General features: G+C 48.3%; 1 protein-coding gene across 1 annotated transcript; it reads right to left on the bottom strand.

Annotated features, from left to right (window-relative positions):
- Positions 1 to 2,614: 2,614 nt before the first annotated feature.
- LOC310643723 (5-hydroxytryptamine receptor 3A-like) lies at positions 2,615 to 7,925 on the bottom strand (the record flags this gene model as incomplete). The annotated part of the gene is made up of 8 exons (XM_083368252.1): positions 7,887 to 7,925; positions 7,127 to 7,171; positions 6,828 to 6,937; positions 5,870 to 6,039; positions 4,993 to 5,153; positions 4,429 to 4,639; positions 3,590 to 3,823; positions 2,615 to 2,904 (listed from the first exon to the last, which is right to left on the bottom strand). The coding sequence occupies exons 1-8, from the start codon at positions 7,908 to 7,910 to the stop codon at positions 2,615 to 2,617; spliced, it is 1,245 nt and encodes a 414-aa protein (XP_083224378.1). The 5' UTR covers positions 7,911 to 7,925.
- Positions 7,926 to 25,874: the final 17,949 nt, after the last annotated feature.

The following is a 25,874-nucleotide window of genomic DNA, read 5'->3' as shown; positions in this document are numbered from 1 at the left end:
AAGGAACATAATGCAATACATGGCAGGTAATTGTATTAACTGAAATGCAATTCTGTTTTAATTCAATTTCAATTAAAATGAATCCAATTCTGTGTTGGACTTAATTCCATCCCTGCGTTGGAATGCAGTCCTTGGTCTTCAGCCTAAAATGTTGCATGCTCAAAATTATAGCTGGCGGTAGATATTTTAGCAGAAGCCCACCCCACCACGACTTCCATGCACTCACTTGGTACCTATAAAATATTGGCCCGTATTAATTGGTGTCTAATGCTGCATTCCCTGGCAAGGCATATATGACATATGCAGTTTGTGACAAATTTCCCTTCCTTAGCATCTGTTGGTTGTGCATTTTGAGTGTCTTCCTCCTGGCAGGTCCTGGCAAACTCATCATCCTTCATTTTCCAGCTGATGTATGCTTCAGCTGGAGCCCTGACCTTCTGAGCGAACGCGAGATGGAGAGGGACTGAAAGATCAGCTTTTGTAAATAACTGATGATGAGGAACAGTGGGATGTGACTAGCATTCGCTTCCCCAACAGATGGATGCTTGGATGACGGTTTGTAAGCTGTTGTTCTTCAGAGGCTTGTTTGTCACACATCCCAAAAGACTTGCTCAAGGACTTACAATACCAACCTCTCCCCAAAGCCCTGAACCAACTACCAGAATCTCTAGTCATGCACGAGAGTTAGGGATTCTGGAGTTAATGTCCAAAACAGAGGAAGGACACCATGCTGGTGAGGCTCTTCTAAGTTAGTTGAAATGCAAAGTTCTCATTGGCCAGGAATTGTCACCCTATGTATGGCTTCTATAGGGTGAATCTGAGAAAATGATTGCCATCCAAGAGAAGGGCAGGAACTGGGTGATTATTCTGCCTAATTCTTGTGCCTTTTGGCATCAAGGGCCATTGACTGGGATGCATTAAGACTTCCTCCAATATTTGCCAAAGTGGCAGATAGGCAGAAGGGTGAGTGGTGAGTCCTTACAGACACCAGCTCCTGTTTCAGCTCTTTCCATGCAGAATGAGGCATTTATTTCTCTCTAATTTTCATTCTCTTGAGTTTTGTGTGGTCTAAAGCTCACACGTGGCTTTTACGCTCCTGCTTAGCACTATGTGGAGGGAGAGATGCTCAGGTACTTACTAGCTTAGGATCCTTTCCTTGCCCTGCTGCAAATCCGCTTGCTCTGTCCATGGTGCTGAACCGGATCCCCCTAGCCTAGCCGTAAACTTCTGACTTGAGAAAACGTGTGTAGAGTCCGAGTGGATCAGGTGATACAATATATCGGATCAATGTCATTCCTTGCTCATTTAGCTTACACGAACTTTTTAATGGAGCTATATCAAAGTAGCCAGTTCACCCCTAAATCTTTAACTGCTGCATGTTGTAAGGAAGCAAGAAGAAATGGATGAAAACTAATCAACAATGGACAAGAAGCGACGGATGGAAACTAATCAAGGAGAGAAGCAGTCTAGAACTAAGGAGAAATTTCCTGATGGTTAGAACAATTAATCAGTGGAACAGCTTGCCTTCAGAAGTTATGCTCCATCACTTGAAGTTTTGAAGAAGAAGTTGGGCAACCATTTGTCTGAAATGGTATAGGGTTTCCTGGCTGAGCAAGGGGTTAGACTAGAAGACCTCCAAGGTTCCTTCCAAATCTGTTATTATGTTAAGGTTGACAGTGGATGTGCTGATGGTCTTTCAGAAGAAGAGGATAAATAATTTGAGAGATGAAATGTAATCCCAAATCATTTACATTCCAGGATTCAGCAGAATTTGCTCTTGTGCAAAGCACACACACCACTTCCCTCATCCCAAATCCGCTTCAGACCTTCTCCCATTTTGAAATATCATTCTTGCTTTCAAAATATTCAGCCCTGTTCAAGACTATTTATTTGTTTACTTGTTTATTTATACAATTTTTATAGCTGCCCATCTCAGCCAAGTGACTCTGGGCGGTTTACAATTCTGAAGGTAAATCTTTAAATTAGCCATTTAAATAAGCATTTTATTTCCACTCGAATCAATGCTTCCTTTAAGAACAGCTGCAACAATAGATACTCAACAGAGAAGTCTTCTGCAATTCTTCATTTATAAGCTAGGCAATCCAGTCCACGGTTCTTGGATGTGTTCAGTTTAATTCTGTTTATTGTAGAACAAATAGAAGCACAGCAAGAAAAGCAGCTGCCCATTTTACAGACAGGCCAATTGACAATGCTAGTGCAAATAGCCACACAGTATATAAATGCTGTTGAACACTACTTTAAAACACACTTAAACTTTCTGTTATCCATCTTGGGGATTGAAATTCACTGACAAAGAAATAGTTCCCAGTGACCAAAACTTCCCTTTGTAAAGAGATTACACAAATAAAGAAGAGAAAACGCGAGGGACATAAAGTCCTTAGAAAAACCTACCTGAAAAAATACCCTGAAATGTAAAAACCTGGGATAAAGAGGCTTACAATAACTGGTACTCTCCCCTCAGAAAAACAGACTGGGGTTTCGGACTTTATGGAGAACGTGAAAGTTTAACCAATATTCATTCAGTGGCTCCAAAGATCTGCCAAAGGCTCGTGGTGCCTGGGCTGCTGAGCCCTTCTCTGGTAAGGCGGACGCGTCAGGCATACTGCCAGATGGACCACAGCGTGCCAAGGGTGATGCTGTAGGCCAGCACTGCCACCAGGTAGGCACGGAAGAGGAGGACGTCCAAAACGTAGCCAACCTGCAGCCACTCGCGGGCAATATCCCGGAATTCATCTTGCTTCTCCAGGAACTGGCGGATGGCTGCAATCTCCTGTAGGATATGCACAAGCGACGCTGGGCTCTCGCCCTGCAGGGGGGCTGTGGCAGCCCCTGTTCTGCCTTCGTAGTCACGGGTGGCATCACAGCTGTAGTGGTTCAGCTTGGCTGGAGGAAGCAGGTGGAGATGGAACGGAGAAAGCTGAATCAGACCCAGAGGAGGCATGTGGGACCCTCCCTGCCTGCTGAAACAAAAGCTCAGTACAAGGTTTAGCCCATCACGAACCTTCAAGAGCCTTCAAGGCTCATCAAGTGAGATCCCTCTCTCTCTCTCTGCAGAAGAGAAATATTCACCCCAATGTACAGGGAGTCCTCAACTTAGGACCACAACTGAGCCCAAAATTTATGTCGCTAAGTGAGACATTTGTTTTGCCCCCTTTTAAGGCTTTTCTCACCACATTTGGTAAGTGAATCCCTGCAGTTATTAGTCACACGGTTGTTAAGTGAATCTGGCTTCCCAAGTGACTTTGCTTGTCAGAAGGTTTCAAAAGGGGATCACGTGACCCGGGACACTGCGACCATCATACATGGGAGTCAGTTGTCAAGCATCCGAATGTAAATCATGTGACCCTGGGGATGCTGTAATGCTCCTAAGTCACTTTTTCCAGTGCCGTTGTATCTAAATGAACTGTTGTAAGCTGAGGACTGTCTGTAGCTAGGTTTACCCCTTACACAAAACTGTATCTTGTATGAATCCAGCCAATTGGGGTTTATTTGACAAATCATGGCTTAATGCAGTCTGACTCCAGTGGCAGATGGCTGAGTGATCAGGCCATGATTTGGGACTTCTCACCTGTGCTGGCGTTATTCTCGATGTTCCTGGAGATGTTTGAACCTTGAGTGCAGACGGGGAGGAAGGCTTTCCTGTCTCGGATGCAGAGCAGGATGGTGGCCCGTTCTAGAACCCAGCGCTTCACCCAGTCAGGAACGTGCGGCTGAAGGTCCTGTTTGTGCACCAGGCGTACAATGAGGATGGTCTCTGTCAAGCTGATGACCAGCAAGGCCATGCAAACCACAAAATAGATGCCTGCAGGAGCAAAGCAGCAACTTCAGCAAGCCCTCATTTCTAACTTCTCTCTACCACTCATATCCAGGATCCTAGTTTCTCCCGATTCTCATCTATTCCAGCCTCCTCTTCAGTCGATCCTAGATTTCAACTCAGGTAACATGTTTGGTCCCAGCTACACTTTACATGTGAAATTCCCTGGTCTTAGCGATCACTCCCAGCACCACTTCTTAAAACAACCCAGAGGACATTTTCTACAAGACAGTTGGGTGGTCCTCGTGGATTGCATCTGACCACTGCAGATCTCAGAAGGTTTTCTTCTTTTCCTCCACCTGACTGTGCTGCCACTAAGTTGTCATATCCCAGCAGTGCAAAAGACATTAAAGGTATATTAGGAGCTCTGGTGGCGCAGTGGTTAGAGTGCAGGATTGCAGGCCAACTCTTGTATAGAGTCTAGAGTTCAATCCTGGCGGGACTCGAGGTTGACTCAGCCTTCCATCCTTCTGAGGTTGGTAAGATGAGGACCCGATTGTTGGGGCAACAGTCTGACTCTGTAAACCACCTAGAGAGGGCTGCAAAGCAGTATAAGTCTATAAGTCTAAGTGCTATTGCTGTTACTCTCCTACCTATAAGGGGGGTCCCGATAGCAGTTGCAGGCAGTGTGTCGGACACAATGATTAGGAAGACAGAGTAGCCAAGAAGCAAGGTGATCTTGAATGAGACTCTTTCCCCACTATCAGGGGGCAGGTAGAAGCCCACAATATCCATGACCATTAGAAAAATACTGGGGAGCAGCAGACTGACAGCATAGAAAAGGGGACGCCTCCGAATGACCACCTGTTAGGACAGAAAGAGAGATCTGGAAGCTTTGGCTGTTGTCCAGAGATACGGAGGCCCAAAGCAAAACCTTCAGACTGGCTCAGTAGATGAAAGATCAACAGCCATTTTTTTTCATACATTACCCCAGCTGCAGCTTGTAGATCATGAGAAGGATGGCTGCCCATAAACTATGTTATGACTAGGCTGCCCATAAACTATGTTATGACTACCATATCTGATCAGGTGGTTACTAGTTCTTTCTGGGATCCCATCTTATCCTCCCAACCCCACTCTTTCGGGCAGTTATGGTGCCGGTGGGTCTCCTGGCACCCAGCCCAGCTTCCCCTCCCATGCCCAGCCCAGCAACTTACAAAGAACTTCATCTCAGCGTAGTAATCATTGTCCCCCACACTGAACTCTCGAAACTGGCTGAGCACATGAAGAAGCTCCCATTCGCCCTGGTTCATGAAGACGCTCCTGTCATTTTTCACCTCCTCTGGGGTCCTCCATAAGGAGAGGTTGATGTCTCGTACTGAAGATAAAGAAATGGAAAAGGATGCCAGAGAAGAGTGGTTTGCACCAAGCACTAGACTGGTTGATCAAAGGCCAACTGTTGACTTAAATAGGGTGTGAACCACAGGCTTCATAACAAGTTATGAGAAGACAGCCAATGTGTAACCCAGATCAAGGCTTTAGCATGTTGTGGGAATCCAAGTACTGTGTTATGGAAAACTGTCACAGAGCCTGACTGGTCTCTTTACTCAGGTCACCTCACTTTAGCTCCCTGACAACATAGGAAAGTTTTGTTACAACAGTCATGAAATTCCTGAAAAACAAAAAGACAGACGGGCTGCAGCCAGCCCATTCTTAAGTCAATTCAGTCTGCAATCCGGCATGATTCTTTTTCTGATGGTTCTACAGTGACAATTTGAGTCTTGAAAATAGAATCTTTTCTGCATTGGGTCCTCCCAGTCATGCAGGAGTCTGAACTCAGCAATAACAAACAAATTCCCCAGGGACTTTATCATGGAGCAAAAGGGCAGTTGGCTTCTAATTGTAGACTTCCGCCAAGCTGCGGTGGAGAACAGCCATTGCTAGACTAGTTCCCCATCATCAAAAGGATTGTTTAGGTTGACAAGAGGATATTGTCAGCGACCAGTTTGACCCTCTCTACTTGGGCTGTAGAAATGGTTTGTCCCCCAGCATATAGGAGGCCCCAAGAGTGCAGCAATACAGCTTGTGACCTACTGTTATGCAGCCAGCTGGTGAAGGTCAGAGAACAGTTCTGCACATCGAAGGGGAAGTTATAGATGTCCAGGCTGCAGGCGGTCACTACTTGGACAGGCTTGAGATTCCTCACTTCCCCATTATAGAGGATGTAAACGTAGGGGATTTCAGGGGATTTGCCCACATCCACACTGCGGGAAATGGAAGAGGAGAAACAGCAACTCAAGAACAAGCTATACTGATGGTCTAAGTTATAGGCAAATTCATAAGTGGAGATCAACCCTGGAACATCCCCAGAGCAGGTTTTCCAAGGTAGAGAATGGATTCTCTCAAGAAATGTGACCTTAAAGGAAAACACTCTGTTTTGCAACCTGCTTCCCATCAATTCATTCGTCCAAAAGAGTCTGTTCAAAATTCAGATCAGGAGGAAGAGGAAACGAGAACAAACAAGGAACATTTGGGGTGCCTGGTGACTTCTGTACACCGTATTGCTCTAAGAAAACGGGGGTTGGCTGGTGAAGTCATTTGCTCTGGAAGTGGGGGAAAGGGGCTCTCCTCCCCAGAGGATCCTTCTAGCCCTACTCGAAAAAGTCTGGCAATAGCAGGAATAGAAGGCCCATTGGCACCAGAGATGCCTTCTCTGACTCTTTCCAGAGGAGTTTGGCAGCTCCGCAGCTGCCCCTCCATTGTCTCCACAAAGACTTCCTCAGAACGCCCAGAAGGGTAATTATGGCTGTTTATAGTTTTCCATTCCTGGAACCATCCCAATTCCTCAGCCTTCTCTCCATCTGCAATGTACAGCAGACAGAAGATGGAGCCAGTTATGAGCCAAGGAAAAGCAGGCTGGGAATACTAAGTGCAATGAAGTGCCAGGGAGGGGAAGGGAGGCCCAACCAAACTGTCCGGTTTCCCCTCTAACCTGTCCTGACACACACCATTGGCATGGGAGGGGAGCCTGAGGAGGTTTCTGCAGACTTACAATTCGTTGATCAGGATATCTGGGACCCAGATGGCTTCGGTGGGGATGGACATCTGGGTGATGTTGTCAAAGTCCTCTGGATTCCATTTCAAGAATTCGTCAATCCAGTGCTGCAAAATGGATGGGAAATGGCGGCAGATATTGTGTTTACCTCACAAGTAGATGCTGAACCATTCAAGCAACATTAGGCTACCATCCACAATTAAACAAACCGTGCTTAGTACAAGAAGTGAAGGAGAACCAACCAGGAGGATGATAAAGTCAAACGCCACGGTACTGAGAGAGCTCAGCCTTCTTACCTGCCTGTACCAAATATAGGTGGTCAGAACTTGGTTTTTTTCATCCTGTGGAAAGCAGAAAAACAAAGATGAGGCTGAAGGACTGGAAAGGTTGAGTCACTCCTAGGTCTGGCTCCAAAACTAGCCAAGATGGGGAAGGAAGGAAGATTTTGCTGCTTTTCTCGTGACTCAAGTCTGGAGAGTTGGCTTTATCTAAAGGAGGTCTGTCTGCCTGTCTGTCTGTCTCTCTACTAACCGTGATTGTGCAGTTTTATTGTCCAATATCAGGAATACTTTGGATGCCAGATTAACTAAATTAGAAAAAGTAGTATATGGGGGGAAAAAAAACGTCCTAAAGCAGGTTCTGTCCTTGGCATTTCTAGCCAAGGGGCCCTTCGGTGGAAGCAAAACCCCAGCCGGAGAGTTCCCTGAGCAGCTGTCAGTCAGAGGAAGCAGCCCTGAGTCTAGATAATAATTCTGTTCATGAGGACAGTTTCTGAATTTCATCTTCGCAGCAGCAGGAAATATACACGAAGCAGAGGCAGGAGCTTCAGATGCTTTAAATACCTACAATTTCAAACATGTCATGTTCGTATTTTCTTTTTTTAAAAAAAAAGATCTTAGGTGCATTATAAAAAAGGCAAGGTGTGGGAGTTTCCTGAGGGGCCCTTTAGCACTAAACCCTTCCCAAACCGTGATGTGGCCTGTGACCCGTTCCCCACCCGGGTATCCCAGGAAGCCAAAAATAAGGGGGTTTCCCGAGGGAGGAGACGGCTCCTACCACGCTCAGAATGGCATAAATCATGACGTCGATGGCCACATTGGTGGTCTTCCTCCAGTTCCAGACGGGCCTAACGTCCTTCTTGTAATTGGCAAATAAATAATCGGAGAGCTGGCGGAGGGCAGCCTTGCTGGAGCTGGATGCTTTGCTGGGTATTTTCTGAGAAACTGCAAAACAAACCAAGCATGCCATTGTTAGCGCTAGAGTTATTCTCCATCTTTCCTACCTAGCATTCCCTCTGTGGCCTTCCAGCCTTCTGTCCTCACAAACCTGCTGTGCTCTTGGTCTCCTCTTACTTCTGGATCTTTTCTTAGAGCTTCCTATTAACCTTATGCTCTGTTGTGCAGCACCACAACCTTCCTAAGTGCGCTTTGCAGGTCCTTCTTCATTGTCTGAGTTCCTGTTTGGCTGCCTTTTGCTGGTTTCCATCAACCCTTTGAGGTAGGCCACATCGAGAATCAGGCATGGCTGACTTCCCAGAAATCTTGAAAGCTTCCTCTCTGCCCAGTCTCACACCCAAAAAAATTGGGTGGGGTTATTCTGAGTTTCTTTCTGACACTCACCCCGTTCTCAGGACCAAATAATTTTTCTGCAGGTACTTCCCCAATGGCTCGCTCGTGTATTCCCCATTCACAAGACCAGGTCCCTTCCCTTCCACACTCGCAGTCCTGCCTGCTCTGCTTCCCATACATGCTACTGTATAACTCAAGCCATGACATTAACAATATCCTTTGGCCAAACCCACCTGGAGCCAGAGAACCTTGTTTGCTAATTTACTGACATTTAGACTGATCATCTTCTGCCAAAGCCCAGCGCATTTCTGCAGAATTTCTTATATGCTTTGATGAGATGGAGTAAACAATAATAAATAACCACTAACTATGCACAATTTATCTTGAGAGAATGTTTTCTACCCAGAAGGATTCAATTTTGGGGCCAGCTGATAGGCAACCAGTTGAATACCATATTTGGCTAATCTTATGATACCCTCCAAGTTTCCAGGAACAATTTTTCCAGCGTTAGCAGCAAAACCGTGGCTTCTGAGACAACCTTCCCCTGTAAGGCAACTCGTGACGAGAGACAAACACCGAAGCTGCTCTTTGCAAAGCCTCTTCTTGTACATGACTATCTTCCACTCGGGCACAATTTGCGCCTCCCAAGCAGCTCCTAATTAGAATAGATCTGCCAGGGCTTGGGGGAAGCAGGCTCAGAGGCAGCTTTTCAAGCAGGCCCCTCTGCCTTTTCACACAATCCCTAATGCCTGGGCGTTCATTTTGTGCACGAGCACATCCGGGCAGCTGGATGGCGAGATGATGGAAAGGGCAGAAAAGAAGGAGGAAAACAAATTAGGGGATTTGGCAGCAAGCAGGCAGCCTCCCTCACCTTGCAGCAGGATGTGCCTTTGTTTTTGCCTCCGTGACCCTTTAAAGCACAACTGACGGGTGGCCAATTCTACAGCCAGCCGGGCTCCGGGATCAGCTCTTAGATGCCTTCGCTCCCCCGCCCCACCTCACCCCCATTATTACAAAGGAAAAGGGATAGTTCTGTGGGCTACAAGAGAAGTCTCAGATAAATATGTTTCATCAATGCCGGAAGATCTCGAGTCAACACCTTTGACCTTCTCTTGGAGTCTAAGGTGGAGTGCCCAAACTGGCTGGCCCCGTTCTCACGAAGAAGAACTTAATCTTTGGCAGACCCTTTGAGGGTGTCTCTGCCTCCATTGCTTAGCATCTTTTGAGGATGACGGTTACCATCACTTCTGCCCTCTTTTTTTTTGCATCAACAGTTGAAGTGGGATCCATAAAGAAGCCCCCGCATCAGTTAGAGCTTTGTGATGCCTGGGGAACCAAGTCCTTTGCCCCACGAAAAAGGCAAAGCGGCAGATTGTTGGCAACAGCTGGACCACATTATTAGATTTATGGGTTTGGGTAAAGTTTCTGGGGCTGGTCTGGGTGCTTTTCTTGCCCTTGGGTGACATTTGGGGGATGTTGGGTTAAGCCAAGAAGTGGCAAGACCTGTTGCAAGCCGGGAGCTTGTTTCTGAAGCTGCTTGTGTGTCACCATCTTGATTCCTCCTTCTGGACCAGCTCTGTGTTCATATGCAGCAAGATGAGATCACATTGTGAGGAATGATGGGACAAATGTAAGACCCAGTTTTCCATTTCGCTCAGTTCCCAAGAAACATGTTTTCATGAGCAAAGAGAGCGGCCCTGATTCTAGAATGTTTGGTATGCAATCAAACGTCTCTCAGCTTCAGAGTTGACTATTGACTCTCGGTGATGGGAAGTCCAAGATAAAGTTCTAAATACAACGATAAAAGATTTTTTACAGGTGACATGTGTGGATATTTCCTGGACCCCTGAAAACATAGGAAACTATTGCCAGTCTGGAAGATCATTCTGGACAAAAGAAATCAAAACACAGGGATGTGTTTGTGTGTCTCAAAAGGTGTCTTGGGATAGCAACCAAATAAGCCCAATTGTCCCCTGTTAGTATTTTCAGCTCCTCACATTTCTGTTCTTGTGGCTTAGCAAGATGGAAAGCTCCTAATTAACAGATTAACATTAGGAGCACCCGCACACGGTGCCTACGGAAACAGGAAGTTTGAACAGCTATGCAGTCATCTGTTCTCTCTGCTCTTGGTATCATCCAGTGATTCAGCCCTCACCATTCCAAGCAACAAGGAATTTAGGGTTGTTTTCCTGAGTCCACTGGTCTTAGACTTCAGCTTCACAAATTGTGTCATTATTTATTGGTGCGTGGTTCTCAGCCAGTGTACATTTTTAAAAAAACTTTCCAAATATGCAAAAAAAAGGCTTACACTGGAGAAGACAATGAATGGGACACTAAATGTGAGTTCTGTTGCATTGATGAGGTTACTTAGTTTGGTAATGAAAGATCTGCAAGAAAACCAAAAGCACCAAGGACCCCACAGTGAGTTCCTCTTGCACCAATGATGAATTTAGACTTAACTTTTGCAACCACTAAACAACTATCTTTGGGGATGTTCTTTACATCCACCCGGACCTTCATGGAGAGGGTCTTGGTTCTGAGGAATCTGAACAAGCGTTTAAACCAAAGGTCTACAGACCATCTTGTTTCCAAGCCTGGCTAGCGACAGTTCCCTATCCCTGCAGCTATCTCAGACTGGGCAGGGGAGCAAGTCCCGTCATTCATCCCTGCATCTTTTCTTTGGAAGTAGACTGTCACTGAACATGGAGCTCTACGTTAAGATATCATGGTGAATTTTTGTTCCGGGCCATCCTTTATTAATACGTGTAATCCTCCTTCCTCATTCTTTAGAAAATATCCATCTCTGCATTTGGAAGCAAGCATTTCCACCCTCATCTTGGATAACAAGAATTTTACTTATTTTACTTATTCTTGCAACTTTTTTTTTTATGATGAGGAATATTTAGCACAAACTCCAGACGGCTGCCCTTGATCAATTCATTTTCACACCAGCATCAAGGGCTATTCATCCTCATTCTTCTATCGACATTTGTCAAAGTCCCAGGTCTGTTGTCAAGTTGGAAGACCTGGCCATCTCTCTACACAAATGCCACTCATGCAAATCCCTCCACACTTTGACAGCCACGAGGCATCCCTCTGAACTTTTGTTGAGTTTCTTACCTTTGCTGTGCACCGCGGAAGCCATGGCAAGCAGGAGCAAGGAGACCCTCAGGGCAGAACGAGCCATGAAGGCTTCCAAGAGGGTGGAAAGAGCTTAATTTGTCTTCCTTCTTCGGATCAGCTTGTGGACAGTGGAGCCAGCCTCGCAAATCACTCCCACCCCTTCCTCTGCCTTTGCCTCAGCAGAGAAATTAAATGTAATTAAGGAAGCTGGGAGGGCTTGGCTCTCCTCCTGTCTCGTTTTTCTGTGTCCGTTGGATTTTTTAAAAATGCATAATTGATGTGGCCATCAGCCCCTCTCCAGTGCCTCAAGTTTCAAGCGGAGAAGATTCGAAGAGACTCACTCTCTGCCTGCCCTCCCCCAGCTGATGTCATGCAAACCGATCATGGATGGATCCTCTTGGCTGCTGCCTCTTGTGGAGATGGCCACCAGGGGCAGGTCCATGCTGTGTGACAACCCGAGAGAGGAGTTGCATTACACGAGCCCTGCTTGAGGCTGTCTTGGCAAATTGCTGGGGAGGTTTCAGCGAGTGTCTCTCCATTAACCTCTCAAAGATGGTGATCAGGAGCAGATAATATTGGCGCCATCGCTGGCGGGGCACCCTCTGCTCCACGGCACAAGAATTCTAATGAGAGAAGAGGCAAGTTCTCTGGTGGGCCCAGGATGGGTGCAGGATGTGGCTGTCAGCCTGAAACAGACCCCTCCATTAGCGTTGGGGGCCTCCAGCTCCCACTCCGTGGGTCCGTGAGTTGGAAGCCATGCAGAGGGCCTAGAGAGAAGGGATGTGGCAGCCCTTTTACCCAGTTCTTCTTGACCCTTTGATCTTCTGGATGAGGCAGAGAGCAACAACAATGCTATTCTATCAACCTGTATTCTGTCTCCTTCCCCCAATAGCTCCGGGGAGTTTCTCTCAATGTTCTTTCTGATTAAATCCACTCAAGAAAAGATCTGTGTGGTGGGTGGGTGGGTGGGTCAGAGAGAGAGAAGGTTGGCCCCCATTCAGGCGTGAACTCACAACTGGATCTCTCCAGTCTCACAGCATCCCCTTGAACACCACATCAGCGTGTCCAGTTTGAGGCTTAGTTCTTTCGGGCAGCCCACAGCAGCAACCTCAGTGGGGAGTCAAAAAAGCCAAGACTAGGGACTCAGCCCTGACTCTGTGGCCCAAGCTCTCCCTTTCTGTTGTGAGTCACCATGTCCACCACCCTCTGCAGTGGCCAGTTTCTGTCTCCAGTGTGAACATCTGGCTAGAAGGCAAGGATTGGTCAGAAATCCCAAACTTCAGCACGACAATCTTGGAAATTAGACAAGGGAAGGAAGAACCTGCATTCCTGGTGAATTTTATCCTCTTGTTAATACCTTGTAGGTGGTTGGATAGACAGACAGACAGACAGACAATGCGATGGATAGACAGACCTATAGACAGATATACAGATATAGATAAACAGATAATATTAATAACTTCTGTGTCAGAAGCACTGTGAAAGGATTTGCCGGTGACATCATCGTTGCCTGGGGGATGTCCAGTTGGGGGCCTCTTTCATGTGCCTGTGAAGTGGTACCCATTTATCTACTTGCAGTTGCCCGCTTTTGAACTGCTGGGTCGACTGGAGCTGGAGCCTGGGTCAGGAGCTCACCCGGCTCCATGGCAGCAACAGGTCTTGAACATGTGGCTGCCGAATCATCAGCCCAGCTTTCTAACTTCACGAGCCACCATGCTCCTTTAGATAAGCAGATAATAGGTGTGTATAGAGAGACAGGGGTGGGGTTGTTCATATGGAGAGGGAGAGAATCCCGTCTTCCGCCAACAGGCCAGAAAGGAGAGGGTGCTCACATCCCCTCCTCTGTCTCCGTCCAGATCCAGCTGCATCCCAGAGCAGCTCAGAGTCACTTAAGGGAGTTAGGAAATTAGAGCACAGCGCTGATGGACTTGATCCTTGGTTGCCAATTGTCATGTTGCAGAGAAAGTGAGTGTAAAACCAGTGCTAATTTGATTACCTGACTCTGTTAGCAGATAGAAAGCCTCCTCCCGGCCAAGTGGAAATGGCTGTTATTGAATTTTGATAATAAATAAAAGAAAATGCAGAGAGCAGTTGAGTCACAGCTGGCCAGCCGTGATGAACCCTTTTTCACGCTGTTAAACTGGAGTCATTGTTTAGGTTGACAGCTACTCATTGAAGAGTTTAAAGTTTAAAAGGAGCCTGGAAAAATTTACGGAAGACCCAGCTAATAAAGGGACTGGTCGTGGGGAGATGTTATGGGGTTTATTATCCATCAAAAGTCCCAAAGGTGCTTCTTCAAGAAGCAACTGGACTTCTTCAGCTTCCTGGATGAGAAGCGAAACGTCTTCAAAGGAAAAACAAGAAAGTCCCGTTGCCTCTTGAAGAAGCACCTTTCAGACAACCGTGACAGAGAGTCTCCATAGGCACTGACCCATCAATAGGCCACATCCAGTTGCTGGGGAGCAGGTCAGCGGCCTTTGCCCCTTGCTTGGAAATCCCTCGATGCCTCTTGTTGACCTTCAAGTGTGAAGGGAGGCAGAAAGGAGCCCTTGGCCTGATCCTGCCTCAGAGCTGGGCTGACCTCCTTCCCTTCTTAGAATGGGAGGCGCTAATAAATTTAATAAAACAAGTAAAGGGAACGGTCTCTTCAAATGATTCATTCTAAGATGGTACTCAGGTTTACTTTCTGTGCCCCATCTAATTAACTCGCTAGCCTGGCGTTTGCTATTCCCCCGCCTCCCTGCCTTCGCCCCATCCATCTTGAGTGGCTCACAGGATGCCCGGCAGAATGGAGGCCTGCCTTGCGGGCCATCAGAGATAAATTGGCAGCATCCGATCAGATTTATTTTCTGAAAATGGTATAATGGGATTTTATTAGTGCTCTAATCTGCTGTTCAGTAATTGGTTTTCCAGGAAATCAAAGACTCTCAGCGTCTAGAGACTGCCGAGCGGAGGAAGGCAGGGAGGAAGGAGTTCTCCCTGGGCCACGACAAACTTTGCTGTCTCCAAACAAACCAGTCCGTGGCCGAGCCGATGGCCGAGCCGAAGCCTTCACACTTCCGTGTCTCAGGTTGTATAAGCTTTTCTCCCTTTGCCCACCAGACCTGGGAGACTGGATCAAAAGTGGGTAGGAAGATAGTTATGGAGGAAGGTGGCCAAGACACAATGGCACCCCTCTTCCTAAGTGATGGTGGACTCCCTTTTTCTCTTGTTACTTTTAGGTGAAGCAATACAAGGTGACTTCGGGGCCTGGTTAACCATCTGTAAGAGGACTAAGCCACTGACACTCACTCTAGACAAAATGGGAGTAACTCAGCCAAGGGATTCCTGCGATCCTTGTGTTTGTCGCGTACAAGAAGAGGGTGAAAGAAGAGATCCGTCTATCTTGGTCTCAAGAGGCACCATTTGCCAGCCTGGAATGGTGGCCCAACACATTCCTTCCATGACAGATCATTTGGCTTCACTCCCTCATGCTCCAGTAACTCCCAAGTTAGACTATATTGTGTTTTGTTAGGTTTGGTATTGGGGCATCCCTTGGAGGCTATTCAAAAGTTGAAATTAACACACAGGGGGAAGAGTGGAGTTGTGATCATCCGCACATGACCTGAAATTAAAAGTGGGCTTGCACTTGATATTCTGTAGAGATCCCCTCATGTCCTGGAGATGCTCCTACCCAGGCAAGATGAAATCGAGAGAGGGAGAAAGGAAGAGAAAGAGAGGGAGGACGAAGAAAGTCTTCATAAATGCTTGTCTCATTCGGCTGACTTCATCCCATTCCACGCCCTTAATTTCTTTCCAATTACTTTCCGAGAAAGTGGGAGAGGAGAAAGAATAGGACTGGACCCTGCTTTCTCCCCCCCCCCACCCCATTTCCTGCAGTTAGCGAAGATCCTTGAAGCTGCAGAGAAGAGACCCCAAGGCAGAGCCCCTCCCTCTTTTTGAAGAGCTGAGCAGAGAGCCATTCCTTTCCTTGATGGAGACAAGCTCCCCATAAAAGCTAATGGGTTTTTGAAGAATATCCGGCAGGTGACAATATGTTGGGCTGCCCGAGCCTTCCATTTTGTGGAAATTGACACAGCCTTGAGGTGGCATGCTACCAGCTGCACAAATGCAGCTAGGTCTGCGCGTGCCACTTTCTTCTGAGGTGGGGAAATGGGCAGGGGGCTAGCCCAGACCAAAGTCTCCGATGCACTGAAAAGAGAGCACTGAGGAAGTCCTAGAAGAGAACGCCTCCTTGCAAATGGGAGAGACCCAGGTTAAGCAGAAGGCGAAGGCCATTAACCCCCCTCCTCCTCTTTGTAGGTTGGAGCCCAGCTTGCCAAAGAGATGTGGACTTGGGTTAAGGGGTGCTTCTCCCTTGTTCTCCTGCTGGTAGCTCACAAGCTGCAGATGTCCCCATCTTCTCCTGTGGGGCCTCCATGGCCAGCAGCAGTGCCATAAATTCTCCTTAATTCCAGGATAAACTTCCTAACAGTGTAACTTAGCTTGCCTTCAGAAGCTGTAGGTGCTCCACCACTGGAGGTTTTTAAGAAGAGACTGGAAAATCACTTGTCTCAAGTTGTATAGGGAATCCTGCCTGAGCAGGGGGTTGGACTAGAAGACCTCCAAAGTCCCTTCCAGCTCTATTCTGATTGATTGCAAGATAGTGAAGGCAAGCTGAGGCTGAGAGCTGCCACCAGATCCTCTTTACCACCCAACTCTTTGCCCCAAATCACCAATGAACCTATTGCACCTTATCTGGGCAGCCGATGACCATAGGCGGCAGCAAAGAGTTGCCATCTTCTGTATATCACTTGTCTCAAGTTGTATAGGGAATCCTGCCTGAGCAGGGGGTTGGACTAGATGACCTCCAAGGTCCCTTCCAATATCATCATCATCATCATCATCATCATTATTATTATTATTATTATTATTATTATTATTATTATTATCATCATCATCATCATCATCATCATCATCATCATCATCTCTTGGCTGCCATGTCACGGTTCTTCCTCTGCAGCTCTGAGAAAACAACCTTGGGCAACTTATCAGCCTGGGATCCTCACATGGGCTTAGAAACTCAGGGACCTCATGAGGCGTGAGGAACCCCCTTGTCATTGTTAGGTGAGGTTCAGCCATCAATTCCACCAAGATTCCCAGAAACGAAATCCTCGTGAGTCCTTCTCCATGCTCCTGTGCTCCTTAATTCTTTCCAGCCTTTTCCCCACTGCGGCCTCTGCTTTAACGTCCCTCATCGGGGGAGGCAATTCTCAGTGGGCTAGAAATGTGGCACCACATGGTGGCCCAGAGAAGCAGAAAGCTTTTCTTCAAATGCTGCAGACCCTCCCTCTTGCTTGTCCTGCAGGCTGAGCAGGCGGTGACTGTAACTCAGCTCTGCTGTGCAGCGAAATGAAACCGAAATATAAGCACCGGGGTCTTCCCTGCAGCTCCTGGATCTGATCCGTGGAAGGCTTGGAGTACTTTGTGAGGAGGGAGGCAGCCTTGCCAAGCCCCATGCTAATTTAACCGCTGTCATGGGTCATTTCCAACACTGATGGGTTTTGCTCCCATACGAAGAAGCAGATCATCATCAGCATTGGGGTTTGTATGCATGTGTGTGTGTGTGCATTGTCTTGCTAATTACAAAGCCGTAAATGTCTCTTTAGGTAAATAACTCAGCCTAAACAGAGGTGGCCTGGGACCTGAAGGTGGCCGTGGTCTACAGCTGAGCAGTTGAAGATACTCGGGTTAAGAATTCACAGGGTGGCAAAGAATTAAGGGGGGGGTTGACTGTGGATTTGTTTAAGGAAGAGGAGACTTCATCCTTGCTGGCATTTGTCTAGACACAGATCCGCTGGAGGCAAAATAGCCTCCTGTGATCCCAGTAGGATCCATCAGATTTCATTCCAAACTTCAACAGGATCATTGGATGGAGCCACTACCGAGCCACCAGAATGCTAGAAGCAGGCCTGATCCAGTGGAGAGGAGCAGCCAGCATTCTCAGGCAGTCCAAATCGTGACACCCAGGCCTCTCAGTTCAGTTTGCAGAAGGAAAAACAGTGCAGTCCGTGGCTTCATTCCCTCTTTCTCTTAGAATCGCCCTCAAGATACGTTTGGGATGAGGAAAAGGCCTCCTCTCCCCTTCTTGGTCCTTTACGTTTTCTTTGCGGCTGCAGAAATTGCAGCCTCCCCCCCACACACACACCTTTAAGCAAAGGACTCTCCGGCTTGCCTTTCCCAGCAGACGTGGGTGGCACTCCTGAACTACGCATGCAGGTGTCCTCAAATCTAATTCCAGGACAGAGATGAAATTGCTGGATCCAAATCAATGCTACTTAGGCGCTCATCAACTGCCCCACTGATTTCAAGGGGGTGCCCCACTTAGTGGCCAGGGGGTGGGGAGGGGAGAGAGCAGGATGTGGGGAAAGTAGAAGCCCAGGGTGGGGGTGGGGGGATTGGGAAGCCAATTGGAGCCTTTAGCTGGAACTTTTTTAGAAACCATTTAAAACGTTTCTATTTCCCTCCGCTTTCTATTAATTGCTGCTGCTCCTCTTAATTGCTGTTGATGTATCAACTGCTGTACTCAGACGCAATACGATCTTAACTGGACGAGCCTTTATTTAATTTTATGACAATCAGGATGATATTTTAGGAAATCTTCTGTAGCATCTTGAAAGGGTTTACCTGAGCTCTAAAAGGGGTGGCGTGGGTAGAGAGGATGGCTAATTATAAAGGTACATGTAGTTCTCGTCTTACAACAGTTCATTTAGCGACCGAAGTTACAGCAGCACTGAAAAAAGTGACTTATGACCGGTTCTCACACTTAAACCGTTGCAGCATCCCCCCCCCCGTGATCACGTGATCAAAATTCGGATGCTTGGCAACTGACTCATACTTGTGATGGTTGCAGCATCCCTTTTTCTGACCTTCCGACCAAGGAAGTCAATGGAGGAAAGCCAGAGTCACTAACCTGACAACTGCAGGAAACTGGCTTAACAACTGTGGCAGGGAAGGTCATAAAATGAGGCAAAACTCACGTAACAAATGCCTCACTCAGCAGCAGAAAGGTTGGGCTCCGTTGTGGTCACAACCCGAGGACTACCTGTACCAAAAGGATTAGCTGATCTTAACGAGAGCCGGTCACTCGCACTCTGACCACGGGGAGCCCAATGGGGCCCTCTCCGTGCTGGCTCAGATGGTCTCCCGTGAGAGTCTAGCAAGAGGCCAGGGGACCCCCCAGAGACGCCCTGGGCGCCCATCCCAGTTCCTAGACCGGCCACACCACGTTCAAGCTGACATTGAAGCACGAAGGAGACAAGGTTTGGGGGAAATCAGCTTACCCAGATTTACCTACCTGCCTATTGAAATTATCCCAGATAATTCAAAGACTCCACTCTAGATGTGCAGAACAGCTCCCTTTCTATTTGCAACATTGGTTCGAATCGGATCAACTAATTTGGTTTGAAGTTTAAAATCGATTTGGGAAATCAAGTCGAATTGACTCTAATGATTTGATTCTCCAATAGCAATAGCACTTAGACTTATATACCGCTTCATAGCACTTTACAGCCCTCTCTAAGCAGTTTACAGAGTCAGCATAAGGCCCACAACAACCTGGCTCCTCATTTTTCCAACCTGGGAAGGCTGAGTCAACCTGGAGCTGGCCAGGATTGAACTCCTGGGGTGAGCAGTGAAGTAGCCTGAAGTGCTGCAATCTAACCCCTGTGCCCCTAGGGCTCTTACACGGAGTTGGAAAAAGCCAGGCTTAGGAAATACAGAAAAGTTCTCAGTCAGGCATCAGATTCCACAGTTTGATTAGAGTTTTTGATTCAATAGGAAAGTTGGATTCGGTTCAGAGAGTCAATCGGCTGGATTTGATGGATAGTTGGATCTGACTATCCCAGGGGTAGGCAACCTCGGCTCTTTTATGACTCACAGACTTCAATTCCCAGAATTCCTGAGCCAGCCTGGCTCAGCTTGGAAATCTCTCCCTTTCCCCTCAGCATGGCTGGCTCAGGAATTCTGGGAGTTGAAGTCCATGAGTCATAAAAGAGCCGAGGTTGCCTAGCCCTGGACTATCCAGCCGGGGAAGGTGGCCCAGCTCCTGGCCCCCTTCCTGGTGAGCTGTCCATGGTCCTGAGCTTCCCGCTGATCTGCTCAGCTTCTTGTCCCTTTTCTTCCAAGAAAGCCATTTCACTGCCTTCAAATTCCCCAGCAAAGGAACGGAAGCAAAAGAAGACACGGTTTCCATTTAGCCACATCGGCCATTAGACACCCTTCAGGTGTTAGCGATATTATGCCATTTCGTTATCCATTACCGCCAGGTAATAATAAGTACACCAAAGGTATTTGCAGCCCATCGGTGCTAATGAATGGAATCACTCTCATTCCATGCCCATTCCACACTTGCACGCTTGAGCTAGAATATTACCCAAGGTTAGATGCCAACTGTCTGATCGGCAGAGGACCCCACTGGCACTCAATCTTGCATAGCTGCCTTGTGACACCAACAGAGGCTGACTTTCAGCCACAAGGTCCCACCCTCCTCATTTCTCCAGCATCAAAGAATGTGGGACCTGTGCAGAAAGAAGAGGAGGGAGGAGGGAGGAAGTCAGCCAACCAGTCTGCTCCCAGCTAATTCAATATGTGAGCAATACTTCTGCAGCTTCCATCAGTGTGAATATGTGCAAATGCAAAGTTGTCTTTCAGTACAAGGTGGCTGAAGCCTACCCTCCCCTCCCCCCTTTTCCCCCCAGTAAAAACTGCTACCTCTTGACGGTCTGGCTGCATCTTTAGAGCAGTTTTCTATGGTAACAACCCTACATTTTTGAGGGTCATTTTGGAGAGAAACGAAAGCTGTCCCACTGGCTTCACCATTTATGGCCAGCACATGAAGGCACTTGTGCTGAGTTGTGAACGCAACTCAGGGGGGAGATTCCTGATCTATGAATCCACTTGGTACCTGCTCGCCATCCTTCCATGCTTCACTTCCTGAGATACGGTTCCTTGGGCTTGTTTGAAGGACCACTCCACCCTCCACCACAAATGGGGAGGGAAGTAACAGCCAGGGAGGCCGTGTCCTTGTCCAGCTGCCCAAAGACCAGTTGGAAATGCTCAGAATTAATTGGCCACCTGGACATCGGGGAGGGGGGTGGCTGTTTTCTCCAGAGAATGCATCTATCCGCTTCCTCTGCTACGCTCCTACAGAGGATGCTTTGGGCATGATTCTATTTAAACACTTTCCTTTATTTGCTCCAACATTAATAACATTTGCAGGCTGCTACCTTTAAAAATTAATGAAGTGTTTGCTCCCAGTTGAGAAGCTCATCTAAACAAAGAGGACATTTCCTTTCCCCCTCATCCCTGCTCGAGGGAACGGCGTGAAGACATGAGCTCCCTCCTTCCTGCAGATCTCAAGAAGAGCCTGATCCAGCTGCAAGCGGGGCTCTCTGGCCTTGGTAGACTTTAAGACCTCAACTCCCAGGATTCCCCGGGCAGCTTTTGCCCCCTTTGAGGAAGCTCTCAGCTGCGACCTCGTCTGCCAACACCCAAAGAGGGAGAAAGTTAGGAAGGAGACAGAAGTGAAGCTTGACTCCTTTCTGATGTTCTCTCAAGATAATTGCTTCCCAATGTTGCATTGTTCACAACTCTTCCGACAACAATCCTTCCCTGCCTGTGCCCATACGGCTTCTTTCCATCTTGCTTGTTAAAAGCAAAAGATATTTGGGAGAATTGGAATTCATTAGTCTTCCTATCACAGGGAGCTCACTTAGCCTTAAATTGGTGGTTAGCAAACATCCCGATAATTCCTCCATGTTCTTATTTGTCTTCCGCCAGTTTGCCATCCTGCTGGAACAGATGTTTGGCGTCTGTCAGGGAGGCTCTAGTCGTTGGAGTGGAATGGGAAGGTGCGTGGAATTCGGCATCGGCGACGAAACTCAATCTAAACAAATTGGGCCTTTTTCTTTGTTGACTAGATTATCTGTCTAATCAGATTTCCCCAAGGCCCTGCTAAGAACGGGAGAGCGTCAGATTGATCCCCCCTTTTATGGGTATAAAACAGGAGGCAAAAGATCAACAAAGGAAGCCGCCAAGATGGAGCGAGAGAGCTTCAAGCGCAGCGATGGCTGCCAAGGGCTGCCTCGATTAGTGGCTGCACCTGCTTTGTCCTGGGCTGCCGGCCTTCGGAGGCTGCCGCTTCTCCAGGACACACGGAGACCCTCCTGAGGAAGTGGAAACCCCAGGAGCAAAGGACGCCCCTCCTGCCTGCTGTATTCCCACCTTGCAGCCATTGCAGATGGGTGTTGAACTATCAGGCGCAAAGGATCAGGACCATAAGTTGCAGTTCAGAAGATTTATTGCTCCAGCCTCCACAGAAGAATCTAGTCAGGTCAAGTTCAGTACTAAATTGGTGCCAGATAAGGGTCAGCGGAATTCAAGAGGGTTTGACTTAAACCGTTTGTGGCGACGTAATGGTTCTGGGCTAATGATGGTTAACTCTTAACTCACCCTGCTCTTCTCCTGCCCCAACAAAAGATGCGGTGGCAGACTCTGCTGTCCCCCGTGAATTATTGGAAGCCCTTCTATTATTGGGGGCCAGCCCAGGGTCCATCTGTCCCACCTGAGAAGACCTCCACCAGGTTCCTGTAGAAGGTATTTTAGTGTGACCTTACTTGGGACCCCAGGGTATCAGGTGATCTCAGTCCCGAGAAATGAGAGCCTGTAACACGCTATATTTAAAGGGAATTTGCTCTGGATCCAGACAAAAAAGCTACTTTTAGAGCTACTGAAACTTTTCCATCCTATTTCCTCACAACAATGGAACATTCTGGACAAAAAATTTCCGGTTGTCATTTACAGAGAAGCTGCTTTGTTGAGCCAATGAGAACGTATCCTGGCGGACCCGTAACGGCCCTTTAGATCTTAGCTGGTGTACAGTAACGAAGGCTGCAATCTTACGCACCCTTGCTTGGAAGCAAACCACAGTCACGCGGACTCATGTGCGGTTCAGGATGATCCAGCTTTCTTATGGAGGGGCTGCCAAGAGCTCAGGTGGGCAGTGAGACAGAATTGGGATCCGTTCATGGCCTTGGTGGGCAGCTGAGCCAGGTGCGGTCCTACTTAACCTGGGCTGAACCTCCTCCTCGGACAGCTCTCCCCAGCGAGTTCCCCACCCGCCTCTCTCACCGAAACCATTTTTATTTGGGGCAGGAGGATCGTGATGGTGATAATAGACTGGGCTGCCTGCTAATAGGGTTTCTGTTCTGCAGATCTCACTCAAGGAATCTCAGCCAAGGAAGTGAGTGTGAGACAGGAATTAGTGAACCCAGGAACTCCTGTGGGTGCTAATGAGATTTTGTCTGGATCCAACCCTTCCCTTCTCCTTTTCCAGGCAAACCGGCTACCGTTGCAGTCCCCAAAATGGGCTTCTTTGCCAGAGGAGGAAAATATCCGAGCAGGCCACACAGGAAGGGAGAAGGTGACACAGAGGCCCCAAATTACAAGTGACGCTTTCCCGAGGAGCCCCTCGGAACTGCAAAAAGATTCTCTTTGTTTTCGCTGCCCATGCCGGAAAAGCCCTCGGGAACCAGCATTGCCGCAGCAAATTGCCAACGTGTGTGAGCAAAATCTCATTGGGGGGGGGGCACGCTGGCGCTGGCTGGCTTTCGCTCGCTTGCCGCGCTTCTGATGGCTCTTTTGATGAGCTGCTGAAGCACAAGAGTCCCAGCAGGAAACCGTAAATGAGATGTTCTCCCCGTCAGGTGCTGGGCTGGCTGACTCTCCCCACTTTTTGTGAAGGATGCCGTGTCAATGGCAGGGCCTGGAGGTCGGGCCCATTTGGGCTCCGCCCCAGCAGCTCCAACGCCGGTGGCCAGGAACTGAGGGAAGGAAGCCGGAGATGGGTAGTTTGCAGTGTGACAACAAACTGGTGCAGCAAGGAATGTGTGTAAGAGATGCTCAGTTATCCAAGCATATCAAATCGTGCAGGGAGATGGACCTGGAATTGGGAAGCGCAAGCAAGTTATTTGTTAGCAGCCAGTCCCATTCACCTCCAGCTGTATTGTGAACCAAGTCATGAGGTTCCTGAGCATGTCCAAATGGTCCCAAAGGTGCTTTTTCAAAAGGCAACTCTTGAAGGTGTTTTGCTTCTCATCCAAGAGGCCTCTTCAGTTCTGACTGAAGAGTGGGGAAAAGGAAGGATTTACATACCTTGCAGTCATAAATCTTTCCATTTCCCACCATTCGGTCAGAACTGAAGAGGCTTCTTGGGTGAGAAGCAAAACATCATCAGGAGAGAAAAAGCAAAGTCCGGTTGCCTTTTGGAAAAGCACCCTTGGGACCATGACCCGGATGACTGAGCATCTCCATAGACGGAGAGCGCCTTCTACTGCTCGGCTGGGCTATAAAACTCAGAGAGTCCACCAGGGGACGGGACCTGCCTTTGGCAGAAACAGATCGCCTTTGAGGTGAACATTTCCTCCGCCAAGCCCAGACTAACAGATCTCCAAAATGCATCTTTATTTGTGGGGGAAAAATAATAAAGACTTTTGGGGCAGCTCAGCCTCTGCATCCTGGAGAGACCTCAAGAGATGGCTGGGTGAATTGGGGGAGGGGGAGCTATAGAGACAGTCCCATGATCATTTCTTGCAAAGAACAGGAGGGAAGGGACTGAAAATCTCCCCCTCCCTCCTCCGAGCAGGGAGGCGATGCCACCAATGTGAACCTGGGCATTTTTTCCTCTCTTCGCTGTGCCCCAGTTCTGCTCGCTGGGAAAGCCGCCAATCTAGGCGCGGCCTCTCCGGGATGGGCCTCTGAATTATCGAGATGTGAAAGGTTTATTATGCAAGCATAATAAACGTAATAAGGGATGTGTTTATTATGCAAACAGCAACTGAGTTATGTGTCCTTTAAGACTACTAAATAGTTTTTAATTACTGCTATATCAGTAAATCCCATAAATATGCAAATGCAATTAGTTCGCAAAATAGGCCCTAAATATCTTTATTCCTCTCCAACAAAGTTCTTTGAAGTTAATCACCAGCTTCCTTTGTTCCTTCCCCTGGCAGTGGAGCCGAAAATGACGGGAATGATGACAGATGTACAAATTTAGGGAGAGGGGAGGAAAGCAAGCTAGCTTCCCCCTTTCTCTCCGTGCCACATCTGGACAGGAGAGGAGGGGGGAGGGGGAGAGGAGGGGGGAGGGGGAGAGGTGGGTGACAAGGCCTCCCCCTCCCCAGCAAGGAGGATTAGGTTGGATTATTGCTAACAGAAGCAGCATCAACAGCTCCCCAAGTGGGAAAACATGCCAAGTGGGATCTGCCGGGAGGTACTTGCTGATTTACATGGCTTGTAGGTTGCCCCTGCTCAGAAGCCAACAAGGTAAACACACACACACACCAGGAAAGTCAGTGCATTAGCATAATTTTCTTTCAAATCTGCATGCCGTTCCAATTCTCCGTTTGTCCTATGCTTTGCACATGTGTGAATGTGCAATCCTCCCACCAAACTTTCCACAAAATGAAGCCTGTTGCCTTTTTTGGGGTGGGGTGGGGAGAGATGGTTCCAAAGATATTTTAACTCTCTGCCAAACCTGGGGAGGGGAGGGGCTCAAGCCTGCTCTTCTCTGCTTGGGGGTACAAAACAGGCAGGTTCAGAGAATCGGGATTGATTCGGGTTTCCTTTGGAAACCGCATTCCAACGCAGGGCCTGAATTTTATATTCTTTTATTGTTGTAACGGGTTGTGGTCTGAATGATGCAAAATGCCAGGGCATTTCTCCGCGTCAATGGCTGAAGACCCGCCACTCAAAAGAGGGACGGCCCTATTTGCAATTCTCCTTTGGGAATATTTAGGCGGGGGTCCCAGGCGATGCTTATCCTGGGGGCGACGCTTCCGTGAGATCCGCACAAACGTTCTCCTAGGTTCGCTGCAGCGTTGTGGTCTTTACTCAGCCAACCAGGGCAGAAGTCCTGTAGCCGGTGGGCGATGGGCCACCGTCCCGGGAGAACCGAGCGGGTCTCCCGGCGTTGCTTTTTTGGCCGGAAAATCGCGGGATTAGTGAGCCCAGGACTAATTCTGCCTCGCCCGCTATACGGAAGAGAAAGCCGGGCGTCGGGCGACGCGGTTGGGCCGTCCCCGATCCTGAAACGCTTGAGCACGATGCAGTCTACCAGGCCGAGGGTGGGCTGGATGACCTCGGAGGCCCCTCCTCACCCGCCTGCAAAAGAGCGGCTTTTCCGAAGGGGGAGGCAGGCCGAGGCAGGTCCCCGCCGAGCAGGGGCAGCTGCCAGCGAGGGGCTCGGCGCCCCTTCGGGGCCCGGAGCCGCTTCTTCGGGCATCGCGGCGGCCAACCGGAGCGGTTCCCGATCCCC

This window comes from Vipera ursinii (assembly GCF_947247035.1).
Source record: "Vipera ursinii genome assembly, chromosome: 8".
NCBI lineage: Eukaryota > Metazoa > Chordata > Lepidosauria > Squamata > Viperidae > Vipera > Vipera ursinii.
Note: the sequence above shows the minus strand (reverse complement) of the source record. Positions and strands in the feature narration are given on the sequence as shown.